This window comes from Polypterus senegalus, chromosome 9 (genome assembly GCF_016835505.1).
Source record: "Polypterus senegalus isolate Bchr_013 chromosome 9, ASM1683550v1, whole genome shotgun sequence".
Lineage (NCBI taxonomy): Eukaryota > Metazoa > Chordata > Cladistia > Polypteriformes > Polypteridae > Polypterus > Polypterus senegalus.
The window spans coordinates 43,580,993-43,595,137 of NC_053162.1; the positions used below are offsets into that span (position 1 = coordinate 43,580,993).

The 14,145-nt window shown below is 36.2% G+C and overlaps 1 protein-coding gene across 5 annotated transcripts in view; it reads left to right on the forward strand.

Annotated features, from left to right (window-relative positions):
• The window catches only part of vrk3 (VRK serine/threonine kinase 3), an 80,056-nt gene that overhangs the window by 21,032 nt on the left and 44,879 nt on the right, over positions 1-14,145 (forward strand). The window contains exon 6 of one of the 5 annotated variants that reach the window (XM_039763025.1): positions 725-1,585. In XM_039763025.1, the coding sequence (XP_039618959.1) occupies positions 725-1,368 (644 nt within the window). In that variant the 3' untranslated portion in view covers positions 1,369-1,585. Of the gene's footprint in view, positions 1-724; positions 1,632-3,948; positions 4,090-14,145 lie in introns of those variants that run through there. The other 4 variants (XM_039763027.1, XM_039763024.1, XM_039763023.1 and 1 more) reach the window with 4 other exon arrangements.

Here is a 14,145-nt window from a genome sequence, read left to right on the forward strand (position 1 = left end):
TCATTTTTGTTGTCACACAAATGAAAGAAAGTCATCAGACGAGGGAAAGGAAGCTGCAGTATGCCTTTGTAGATCTTATGAAGGTGTTTGACAGGGTGCTACAAGAGGTAGCATTTTGATAACATTCACACTATATGTGAATAAATGACACACTTGTTGAGTAAAACTAAATATGAAGTTAGCCTGATCTAATAGATCAGTTACCCTTAATTACACATTATAAAGTATACAAGCTTGTAATATCTTGTGCATTGTTTAACAAATGTGCTTTTCTTTAATTAATTTTAGTAAATTATGACCTGGTTTATGGCCCAGTTATATATTAACGTTTAGATTTAATGCCATTTTGTCTATAGAGATGTCAGGTTTGCCTTATGTAACAATCTAGTTCAAGCAGAAAGTGTCAAATTATACTGAGCAATGAAATGTTTCTATCTTTTGCATACCCCTCCACTGCTTACTGCTGTAAATGCTTCCATTTTGTTGCTTTTGTTAGTTGGAAATGCGTATTTACAACCGAGCCTGGGAGACTTAACCTAGTAGAGCTCATACATTCTAAGAAATGTATGCTGTATGTGAGTTTAATGAATGACCTTAAGTATACCAGCATATCTTATTGTAAATTTCATTAAGTATAACATATACTACAGATAAAAAATATTTGAATTTTTATGACAGGTTTACATATTAGTTCAGAGTTTACATTGCTTTCTGTTTCTTTCAGATGACACCATAGAAGACAGTTTTTCAGATGTTGACCCAGGATTCTTCAGTCAAAGGACTGAGTACTCCCTTCAAGAAAGTCCTCCTAGTGGCTGCGCATGTCCTTCCCATTTTCTCCTGCACTCTCCAACAGTCATTTCTGAACATGAAGATAATACTGTACCACCAGAGCCATGCAAAATACTTCATTCCACCTCTGATGGTGAAGAGTCTAGTCAAACTCCACCATTTCAGGTTTTGCAGTTCTCTGATATAGATGTTCGGCTCCTTAAGACCCAAATGGAACAGACAGCTGCACTACAGGCTGGAATTGTCCATATTCAGGAAGGGCTGGCTAATCTGACTAAAATCCATACTGCTCTCGCTGATCGTATTGAAGCTGCCATTTGCCAGCTGAGCCAGTCCTTCATTCCTGTTGCCAACCATGTAGTGGCTGCCACAGAACTAATGGTTGCAAGCTTGCAACAGAATTCCTTGCTCATGGCACGCCTTGTAGAGATGTTACAGATTCAGCAGCAGGGGTTACAAACTGCAGACCACATTCATTTTGTTTTCCCGGGAGAGTTATCATCTGTTGCTGCTTCTGCAGCACTCAGTCAGAATGAGTCACCTTTTGAAAATATTTTAAAGGAAAATCCTCCTTAGAGAGACCAACTTTAGATGCAATATTCTAAAGATTCTGCAGCACCCACCCATGACTAGTATAGAACTCATAGATTTATTGCAGTAGTTTTTATTGGAATGTTACACAATAATTATGCAAAATAAAATTACCACCAAATAAGTTAATTGACAAATGCATGAAATTTTCTCACTTATTAAAATATTTCTTAAGTATAAGACTTGTGGGGTTGATCTTCTAATCCTCTGTGATATGCACATCGCCTTTTTGACATGTATATGGGAATATATTATATTATTCATATTGCAGATTGCATGTGTAGTATCTATATATTATATATATATATATATATATATATATAAATTCTTTTCGCGTTTGAAACAGAAATTGCGTATGATCATGCGAAACAGTAATTACGTATGACCACAGAACATATTATAATACAGGAACTAATCACTTCGTTTGTGGATGCCATTTTTATATTGTCTTTACGAATTGTTATTATTTGTGTGAGAGTTATTTTACTAAAATTGAAAAGAAGTAAACACAAACACGCCGATCTATCCCATAGACGTGCGCCCCGCGTCGCCCTCTCCCAGCCCTCCTCTGTGGACTCCAGCACTGAGCCGTCCGCCGCCAGGCACGTTCTGACAGAGTTTTATTTATTCATCCAAGTGACTGTCCCGGAAACTGCCACATTGTAACTTTTTTTTAATTGGCAGTACTTGATAGTTGAAGAGATGAAGAAAAGAGCTTTGCATTTTTCTACTTATTAACTGCGCTGAGCTGTAAACAATGTGAAGACGAGACCGCCTTCATCGGCGAGGGGTCGTGACAACAAAGTGGACGGTAGGAGGCGCGGAATGTCGGGCTGCTCTGCCGGGTTGACAGCTTTGCAGTTTCGTCCCGCATCCTCCCTTCTCGCACTGTTTGTAACGGTTCAGGTGCCCCTTTGGCTCCTTGGACAGTGGAAATCTTTGCGAATGAGTGTAATCGGCGCCATCGAAGCGTGACTCTCTTGGTAAATTGCGGTGCAAGGCTACTTACTGTCCCTTAAGGTGAGTTCGGGTCACTAAAACCCCGCAACATTCAAGGTTGCTTTAGTGATGAATTCTTTTAAGAGGATGGAGGGTTTACATCTAAGAAGATGTACTGACCTCTTCATGTGAAGTATTGGACTTGGGAATTGTTTGGACCTTCTACCCGTTAAGCACGGAAGGGCAGCGTCCACATTTCTCAGAATAATTTTTCTCTTAAATCACAGGCACGTAGTGCAAGGTTGTCAAACAGGTAGTTTACCTTAAACCACTGCAGTAGTACTCAATGTATCTTTAGTTCTTAAATGTTAATGTTTTACTGGTTAATAATTTATACACTTCTTATATATCATTCAAATTCTCTTATGGAAATGTTTTACTGTTTAATAATTTATACACTTCTTATATGGTCAAATTCTTTTATCAAAATGTTTTACTACTTAATAACTTATTTTATAAATGCTACATTTTATTTTTTTCCCTTGCACTCAGTGAACAAAGCCACTGGGTAATCAGCTAGTTATTTATTATAATTAAAATGACCTTGAATTTCCTAAACAGTTGTTTCTGTATTTAATTTATAACATCTAGATACATATGTTGCAGAATTCTAAAAATATATTTTTTTCCAAATGACTACGAGTTCCGTACTTTTATTTTTTCTATCCATTTATCTTTATATAGTTCACAGTTATGGGAAAACCTGTGTATATTCTGGTAACACCAGGTTAAAAGCAGGAACCAGCTTAAAATGGGCACTAATTCATTGCAGAGTGCGCTCACAAATGTTAGCCACACTCAGCCATACAGGGCTAATTTAGTTTAATCAGCTAACTTATGTTTTTGGGATGTAACAGGAAAAAAAAATCAAAATAGAAAAAAAGGAGATAAATTTGAAGCCAGTATACTAAGGAAATGTACATTACATGCAACCAATAAAAGTTTGGATTTGAGTTCTTTCAGTGAAGTACTTGTTGGTTTTTTAAGCTAATGTTGTAATTTTGTTTATTTATTTATTCATTCATTCATTTTGGGGTGGGGGGGGGATGCTCCTAGAGTTCTTTTTAATAACACTTTTTCTGTTTATTGAAGCATCTACTGCATTTAGATTATAATACATTGCAATTATATGCTTCTTTTGAAAATCAAATTTGTAACATGATATTTACTTTATTTTAGCTCATAGTGTTTTTTATTTGGTACAAGCTACACTTTAGTTTCCATTCTGCATCTCACAAAGAATAAGTTGTTACTGAGCTTTAACATTATCTCAGAATAGAAGAGAATCTTTGTTTCCGTTTGTTATGCATTTTTTGTTCAATGTTTGAAGTTTGTATTTTTTTGCTACTGTATTTTTCTGTATAGTCTGGTGTTCATTTTAATGCATATTTTTCCATTATAGCCTGTGCTTTTCACATTAGAATTCATTTTATTCCTTTATGAGGTTTATAGTTTACTTTGTTCTGTTTTTTTGTGTTTGTTTGTTATTTTTTGCTTAATTATGTGATAAGTTTGAAATTACTTTTGAGTGAAACTGAAAACAAGAAAACCTTTTGTCAATTTCAGTCAAAAACAAATCCAAAAAAGCTAGAAGAACAGATCCTATCATACCACTGGCAGAAAATGAGGTCCTAACTGACAACAGTTGCAAGGAATGGAGACTGGTGAAGCTTCTGGTACAAAATGACTCAGTGTTTTTCTATGGAGGTGAGGAGAAGTATGCTATTATGGTCTTTCAAATAATATTTGCAATAGATGGCTAGTAAATTATGTTTGCATTTGTGTACGTTCCCTAAGTAAAAAATCCAAAAAGTGACATAAATTAAATAAATAAAGGCTGTTTGCTAAAACACAATGTTAAAAAGCAATTAAACACATAGAACAACAATGTATTTCTTGTATAGCCTAAATTAAATAAGGAGTGCTTCATTGGGTGGAGGCCCTGTTTTTTGATAGCCCCAGCCTTAACTCTCTTTATAAGGCAAGAAAAAACTCCCAAAAATATGTAGTATTAAAAGTTTGACATTTGAGAGTCCCATTGGTAAAGGATGACACTTTCACTGTCTGGATGTGCCACAGATCTCAGATCCTCTAACTTTATGTGGAAGTTTCAGCCCTTTGAAGGAGTTTTCCATTTAGTATGATTTTGTTACTATACCACAATAAGACAGTGCTTTCTTTAGGTTACTTACATTATTATCTTGTTTCCACGCCCCTTAGTAAAACAGAATTACAGTTGTACTGCCGGTTTTTGGTGCTACATGATTAGTACTCACCCATCACAGTAAGTTTTCTTTTTTTTAATAGAAAAAGTGCTCAAAGTAATCAAGCTGAAAAAGGAGGTTAAATGTACTTTTCAGAAAAAGAATTATTGAGTATACAAAAACTTCTGCTTACAAGCTATTGAAATGCTAATGTAGATAAGTAAAGTCACCAATGAGGCATTGTATAAACATATATATGAGTTCTCCACTTTTACCTTAGTACTATATCTCCTAAATCTTATATTTAAAGTAAATATACCTGCTATTTAAACAGAGATGAAACAACCAGTAATATGAAGTTAAAAGGAAAAGAATTATCACAGTATTACATAATAGCCCTGAAAGCTGTATATCACATTAATCATTGCCATTTTATACAAACATAGGGGAAAATTAGATGTGAAAGATGAATTGTTCTTTCCTTCAATTTACAGTACATGCTCAATTTTACATTATCTTTTTTTTATTAATCTACACTTCTGTAAAAACTCAAGTCCGAATAATTAATTGTGAACATTTCTTAATTTATGCTTTCTCACTCTTAATTGTAATTTTTTACAGCACCAGTACAAATTGTGCAGATGATTTTACGTGTTGAATCTATAAATAAGCATATAAATAAGACAAGGAAATCAGATTTTTATATTGTGGTAGACACAACTCACAAAGAAAAACAAATTCTGAAAAATTATTTAAATTAATTAAAATGAAAATCTAAAAAATAGTTTGGTTAGTGTTCATTCTGTTTAGTAGTAGCATTGTTTAAATTACTTGTGATATAACCATTCATGATCTCGGCTGGTACTGCTCAAAAAAATTAAAGGAACATTTTGAAAACACATCAGATGTCAATGGGGAAAAAACAATTATGCTGGATATTTATACAGATTTGGACTGGGTAATATATTAGGAACAAAAGGATGCCACATCGTTTGATGAAAATGAAAATTATCAACCTACAGCTGGCTAAATTCAAAGACACTCCAAAAATCAAAGTGAAAAAATTATGCAGCAGGCTAGTCCATTTTGCTGATATTTCATTGTAGCAACTCCAAATTGTACTCAGTAGTTTGTATGGCACCCACATGTTTGTATGCATGCCTGACATTGTCGGGGACACTCTTAATGTGATCACGGATGGTGTCCTGGGGGATCTTCTCCCAGATCTGGAACAGGGCATCACTGAGCTCCTGGACAGTCTGAGGTGCAACCTGGCGGCGTCAGATGAACCGAAACATAATGTCCCAGAGGTGTTCTATTGGGTTTAGGTCAGACTGGTGTGGGGGTCAGTCAATTCCTTCATCCTTCAGGAACTGCCTGCATATTCTCGCCACATCAGGCTGGGCATTGTTGTGTACCAGGAGGAACCCAGGACCCATTGTACTAGCATAGTGTCTGACAATGGGTCCAAAAATTTCACTGACCTTATCCAAGTGCAAAACTAGTGGAAAAACGTCAGTGGCGTCCACCTGTTAAACTATTCCTGTCTTGGGGGGGTTGTCTCATTGGTGCCCCTCTAGTGCATCTGTTATTAATTTCATTAACACCAAAGCAGCAGAAACTGATTAATAACCCCCTTTACTACTTAACTGACCAGATTGATATCCCAGAAGTTTCATTGACTTGATGCTATACTCTGATTAAAAAGTGTTCCTGTAATTTTTTTGTGCAGTATATTTTCACCAGAATCTAGTTGAAAATGTGGCGTGAGTTATAGAGCATCATAGTCCATTAGTGGCCAACTCACAGTCTGAGTAACCTTGAGCAAATCTGTAAAAATTAGTTGGCATACCTTTGCAATTTATATGTGCTGCATTAGCACAACTTTTCCAAAAAGAATTATAACTGTAAATCAAGCAAAGGATCCTTTCATCAAGAACCACAAGAATAGTTTGTTCACTTATCTATTTGTGTGATTTTTTTTTTAACTTTATTTTTTTTGTCTTGAATTCAACCCATTAGGCCAAATACTCGTAATTGGTCAATTTTGTGTTCACAGTGCTAGAAATAAAGTGCTATTAAATTTGTTTTTTGAAGATTTGATTCTAGGTTTAGAGCATAATTAAGATAATTTTCACAAACAGGAAGTTTACTTCTCTCTACTTTTATTTCATCTAATATTTATTGCAGCATTTATAAATACTTCTAACTCAATACTATGTTAGTTCTTGATTTTAATCAACACATCAGGCTGAATTCCTCAGAGTATGAATTCAGTGAGGGGTCACAACTTTGGAATTTGAATGTTGGCCCACTCCAGTAAGAATAGCCAATTGCACCAGATTCCATAAATGCTTAACTGATTTAATATCTTATGACCTAGCAGGTACTTTATGTAGAGTAAACTTATACTCATGTTATATCCAGCGGACATTGCAGAATTAATAAGCAATAGTCAAGAAGCAAGCAACAGAATTGAGTATGCTGTAGCATTTAGCTTTTGGTCGCTGTGCACATACTATGGTAGAAGTCTCTCCTAATTTAGCATGATGAATCGATTTCACCAGATTTTGTTTAAAGTTGATGTTCCTGTTTCCTATGTCTTTACGGTGGGTTATGCATTATTATGTTTTCTCTTTCAGAGCACTATGGTAGTTTGATGTTATTTTAGAAATTGTTCCTTATCTGTCATTCTATATCGTTTTTCTAACATGGTTTCAGCCTTTCATACCAATCGGGTGTTTCTGGATACAAGTCTGCCCTTCTCTGTATATTGAATTATTTCAATCTGTTTGTGACAAACGTACTTCTGTACAAAAAAATTCAAAGAGTATTATTTTATTCAAAATTTCTTTCCTGGGCATGTATGGATGGCAACTTTAATTCTCAGTATAATGTCACTTAAAAATGCTTATTAAATTTGTAGAGTATCTGAGTACGAGCTAAGCAAGGAAGGAGATCCCTGAATTGTCAGACAGTGCAAACCTGTCTAGTTGAATGTTTACAATCACAACAACTGTTAGATGTTTGCAGGGTCCTTAAATTCTAATTTGTATGTGGTAATAGCACATTGTCACTCTCTAGCACCATTATTAGTGTACTGCAGCATTTCTTTAAACCATGGGTTGTGCAATGTCTGTATATTGATCGCGCAAGTTCGTGAATTACAATAGTACTGAATGAGAAAGTTGCAAAATGTCTTGCGATGGGTTCCCGCTTGCAAGTGAAAAAAAACCCCCCCAGACAATGAACATTGTCGATTTTCCAAGGGGGCATGAATAACTAATTGCTAAAGTATGGCAAGGGGGATGGATCCACCTGGATGACACTCCACATCCAATTGCAAGTCGCCAGAGGAAAAACTTTAAGAACCACTGGTGTACTGCATGCAAAGGAATTTTCTGCTTATAATTTACAATGCACTCTCATGTTTTCAGTATTGTGTGCAGTTATGGTTATCATGTTTAAAAAAAAAAAAAAAAAGGCAACGATGAGCTAGACCTTGTCCAGAGATGAGCAACGAAATGTACCCCTGAATTTCCACTCCTGTAGAAACTCAGTATTTGTAGTTTTGGACAGGCGAGAGTTTTTTTTACAGGAATTTATTTTTATAATTTTGGGTAGGTGAGTTTTTTACAGAAATGTATTTTTCAAAATCGATAGAAAACATTGTTTAAATCATTTATAACCCTAATTTCAGAAAAGTTGGGATGTAGTGTAAAATTTAAATTCACAAAAATGTATTCACAATAGAACAAAGAAAACATATAAAATGTTTAAACTGAGAAAATGTACCATTTTAAGAAAAGAATAAGGTAATTTTGAATTTGTTGGGAGCAACACATACCAAAAAAAGTTGTGGCAGGGCCATGTTTACCATTGTGTAGCATCCTGTCTACTTTTAACAACAGTCCGTAAACATCTGGGAATGGATTATACCATTTGCAGAACTTTTGTGAGAGGAATGTTGTCCCATTCTTGTCTGCTATTTGATTCTAGTTGCTCACTGCACAATTTGTAAGATGTTTTCAATTTCTGAAAGGTCTGGACTGCAGGCAGGCTAGTTCAGCACCTGGGGCCTCATGTATAAACGGTGCGTACGCACAGAAATGTTGCGTAAGAACGTTTCCATGTTCAAATCGCAATGTATAAAACCTACACTTGGCGTAAAGCCACACACTTTTCCACGGTACCTCATACCCTGTCGTACGCAAGTTCTCCACTCGGTTTTACAGACTGGCGGCACCCAGCGTCAAAGCAGTGCTACTGTTCCTGTGTAGTTACCCTTTACCATTACCGTTAACCATATTCCTGACACGGCTTTATAAATACACTGAAACTAACTGCATATTGTTTATTAGGGTAATGCATCTGATTGTAATTAACCTGTAACAATATAATGGCCCAGGTTATAACTATAGTATTCCAAATATCATAACTGCTTTAGCGTTGTTACTCTCACTGCACCTTCTTCTTTTTCTTCTTTCAGCTGCTCCCTTTAAGGGTTGCCACAGCGGATCATCTTTTTCCATATTACTCTCACTGCACCACTTGGAGTATTTATATCACTGTATCTGATCACAGCAGTAGTTGATCAGAAAGAGAATTATCTGTATACAGCATCAAGCATACGCTGCCTCAGCCACGGCAAAACGTTTCAAAGCCTTTCCTATACGGACCTCGCGGTTCAGAAACAGTTTCATCCCAAGAACTATAAACGCACTCAATCAATTGGTCCTTGTAGAACTGTTTGTACTTATAAGTACAATTACCCCACTGGAAACTTGCACTACAGTTATAATATTGCACAACCTGCGCCACTTTATAAAACGCGTATTTACCGTAGATCCCGGAATACAGGCCGACCCGGTATATTAGCCGAACCCCTTCTCTACCTACTAAATTACATGTATTTGCCGATGACCGGTATTTAAGCCGACCCCCTTCTCCAAGCAAAATTTTCTAAATTTCCTTAAAAGTGTTTCTTCGGGTATATTTATAATGTTTATCGGCGAGAATTTGAGACTGCCGGCATTTTTGATATATAATATAATGTGCATAATTTACCAAAACACCAATAATTTTTCTAATGTACTAACCAAAAAGTTATAAAAAGTGCCAAGCCTACTTCAATTAAGCTAGGAGCATGGCAGCACACATGGTCGCAGCGGCCTCAGGGCTCTCCTTTTCAGTGCACTTTTTTGTTGTTTTTGTACTTTTTTTTTGTGTCCTTGTTTGTGCACAATCGGTTTGGCGAACATCCGCTACATCATTTAAAACCTTATAGACATCGGTGTCCAGAGCCAGACATCTGTTTCAAGTGTTTTTCATCACACGCACAACATCCCAGACAACATAGCGAGACCAGCGAGCTCTCCGTGGATTGTTGTCGGCTCTAGGAGACAACACAGACAGAGGAGGGAAAGAAAGCAGAAGCGGGGCCACAGATCCGGTGTTATGCTAAAGCTAAAAAAACAACCATACAAGCCCTATACAGAACTTTTTTCTGCACTGAAGGAGCTGCTTTTAATCTCATTGTAGATGTGTATAGTGACAATAAAAGGCTTTCTATTCTAGAAACAATTTCATACTGTATTCACCCTTTATTTTGACATCTTTGGGCTGCAGTAAGGGAGGAAATATTTCCACACAATGTCCATCTTCGTTTCGATTGCGATCGCTTACTTTTACCTTCTCTTCCTTCCTTAACAATTATGTGTCTTGCTTGCATGGTCTTAATGAATTATATATATAGGTAAATCACTGCAATGACGGAAATTACATCCACAAACACATGTATCTGGGCTCCGACTGACGCTACTAACGCTCTCGGTTGTTTGTTTACAATCGCGAGCGATAACGTGACCGCATCCATTTCGTAACGCAAGATGTTGATCGTAAATCAAAACCAAAAATTTCATTTTAAACTTCCCGATAATTTATTATAAATTTTATTAATAAAATCAACAACTAAAACACTTTTTTTTAATAAATTCTTTATTTAATTTAAAGTACCGGCATGCAAAATGACTTCATTATCTGAAAGATGGCTCTGTGATTTCGTCATTATTTACTTCCGTATTCATCAGCAAATCCGGCATTGCGCTGGAAATCTTGAATCTGAAATGATACTCGTATAAACCGACCACCAAACTCCAAGCCAAAAATCTAGGACGAAATTCTCGGCTTATATAATGGGATCTACGGTACATATGATGATGATATCATTTTTAAGATGAAATGCAGCAAAATATGTTGATTATATTATAGAGATAAAACTTTAACTTCATTTAAATAATCTTTATTGTTAATAAACATGTGAGGACACGGTGCCGCAGCGCTAGCAAGTTCAGGTATTGTTCCTGCCTTGCGCTGTATATTTGCTGAGGCTGCGCGACACTGGAAGGATAGACAGATAGAATAATTAAACACGTACTATGAAGATATTTCAATGTTCCTTAAAAGTTTTGAAGAATCGTTGTTGTAAGCTTACAGGTGGCTTAACATCTATTACAGAGCTGATTGTGTGGTGATTGGGTATTTGGGGAAAGAAAAGTAAGGACAGGAATTGGAGGTTAGTACGTTTGAAAGAGACAGTACTGCTACAATAAATTATTTCATCGAAGGTCGCGCATGGCGCAGCAGCATCTTGTGTGAGACATGAAAAATCACTGCGCCATTGTGTTCCCATGTTTAAAAACATGCTTTCATTCCAGTCATCATGAAAATGATATCACGTATACATCGCAGTATTTTAATTATTCAGAGAGCTGTAATATTCTCGAATGTAATGGATTCTGTGTCCTGTCGGAGAAAGAGAAAGAACGGAAGCACGTAGTGATTCACATACATAGAGCACATTGAAGATCAAATACAAAACAAAGCATTTAACATGCTACTTTAGTTACGATGGGATTTGAGAAACTAGTAAATTAAATGATTTTAAGATTAAGTTTATGATGTTCTACTTTAATGACAAAATAAACTACCAGATTAAAGTGGAAATTTCGAGATTAAAGTTGACATTTTGTGCTTTTTTCCTCACTGTGTGCCTATTTTTTTGTCTGTACCCTAATAAGCTCAGATGGTAGTCTTCAACTCGCCTTTTCACGGAGACTTTGATATGTGACTTCTTTTTTATTTTGGCACTGTGCGACTTTGTGAATTTGAGCTTTCGAGTTTCTCCGACACACTATGTCACTCGATCAGATTCCTTTTGTTGATTATACCACTGTTTAAATCAACAAATAGTATGTTTTTCCTTTGCCTCCACTTGGTATTCGCTTTTCCCATTGTCTTTTCACAGAACGCTGAGCTTAAAGGCTATTTATATTGATTTGCATATTCAAAGAGGCATAATTCTGGGAGGAACTGTGGCGAGACAGCAGTCACATGCACGTGCGTTACTTTTCACGCTGACGGGGATTTATGGAGCGGAAGAACGTGGAAGTTGGAGTACGCACAGATTCCTGCATGTGGATTTTTCTGTGCGTAAGCACATTTCGGCTTTTGTGCTTACGTCATGTTATAGTGCGAATTCTACGCACAGCGTTATGCATGTGGCCCCTGGATTCCTATACTACAAAGCCTCTGCCTCTCTATGATGTTCTTTTTATACCCAATCATGTTACTGACCTGTTGCCAAATGTTCTTCCAACTGTTTCTTTTTAGTACCTCTTTTCCAGGCTTTTGTTGCCCCTGTCCCAAGTTTTTTGAAACGTCAAATTCAAAATGAGCTAATATTTTTCTTGTTGTTAATTGTCTCACTTTCAACATTTGATATGTTTTCTGTGTTCTATTGTGAACAAAATATTGGTTTATGAGATTTGCAAATCATTGCATTCTGTTTTTCTTTGCATTTCACACAGCGTCCCAACATTTTTGGAATTGGAATTTCTGGATCGTCCTCCCTGCGTGGAGTTTGCATGTTCTCCCCATGTCTGCGTGGGTTTCCTCTGGGCGCTCCGGTTTCCTCCCACAATCCAGACATGCAGGTTAGGTGGATTGGCGATTCTAAATTGGCCCTAGTGTGTGCTTGGTGTGTGGGTGTGTTTGTGTGTGTCCTGCTGTGGGTTGGCACCCTGCCCAGGATTGGTTCCTGCCTTGTGCCTTGTGTTGGCTGGGATTGGCTCCAGCAGACCCCCATGACCATGTATTCGGATTCAGCGGGTTAGGAAATGGATGGATGGATGGATGGATGTATTTACAAAGAGTATAACTGTTTCTATATAGTTTAGTCACAATAGCAAAGAGTTTATTTGTATTGAGCTGGCTAAAATATAAATCAAAGTGTGCATAATAAATTCTGTTTCTTTTCTGGTAGGGTGTTATTGCAGTTCTGAGAGTCCCAGTAATTCATACCTGAAGTATAACACTATAACACACTATGTGTAAACCTCTCATTAAATCATTAAAGTGTCAGAGTGCTCTTCTCTGCTGGGCAGAAATGAGTTTTTTATTCCCATGTGCCATGACATCTTTCTATTATCCTGTAACTAAAATATAACATGATAAAAATTGGGGGAAAGGAAGTGCATGAAAGTATAACAAACTTCTCAGCAGCCTGTGGTAGCCCTTTTCTTTCCTGGTTCAGCACATTATTAAAACAATCTGATCTAAAAGAAAGTGCTGTGAAAAAAAAAACTTAATTGTTCAGTCAGCCTAGAGAAGAAAGCAACAAACACCCTTCCCAAAGCAACAAAAGAGAGTTCAAATTTTATCTCTCAGTTTCATGTGTGTTACAAAGATTTACATCAAACAGGATAAAAGGTATGATAAATGTTTGCTACTATTTAAATAAAACAAGTAAAACAAAATTATAATAATTATGTAAAGAAAATGGGATAAGCATTATCATCCTTATTTGCAAACGTTACTTTTCAGAAGATAAACTGGAAAATATAGTTCCTTATCTTACTCTGTTGTCATGCAGAGAAGTAACTAACCGCTGTAATACAGTGCATCCGGAAAGTATTCACAGCGCATCACTTTTTCCACATTTTGTTATGTTACAGCCTTATTCCAAAACTAGACGTTAAGCCCGTTACAATAACGGGTGCTAGAACAGTAGTGCATAAACATTAGTAGGTACAGTCTATATTAAATGGCAAGGGACCTTGACCTCATTCTGTTTCTTGTCTTAATTTTTTTTTTGTCAAAAATATTTTTGCAAGAAGCCTAAGGTAAAATAATAATAAAAATAAAATAGAAACGTATATGACAATAAAGTAAGTATAATTAATATTGCCTTAGTGTAAAACAACAACTAACAATCTGTAAGACACAATATCTGAAGAAGATATTTAGGTAAAATTTTCCATTTTTTTACCTCATGAAATGTTTCTATACAATTTCATTATAGACAACATTTCTTGTAAATATTTTGTCTGAGTTTGGCATCAGTTTGCCTTGTTCAGGAATCTCTACAACCTTGACATCAACATCTGGAAAACTTCTTACTCTTGATAATGCAACATATAACTGACCGTGGCTGAATACTGGTTTTGGCAAGTAAATACCAACTTTTTCTGAGGTTTGCTCTTCTGAGTCTTTCTCTTTT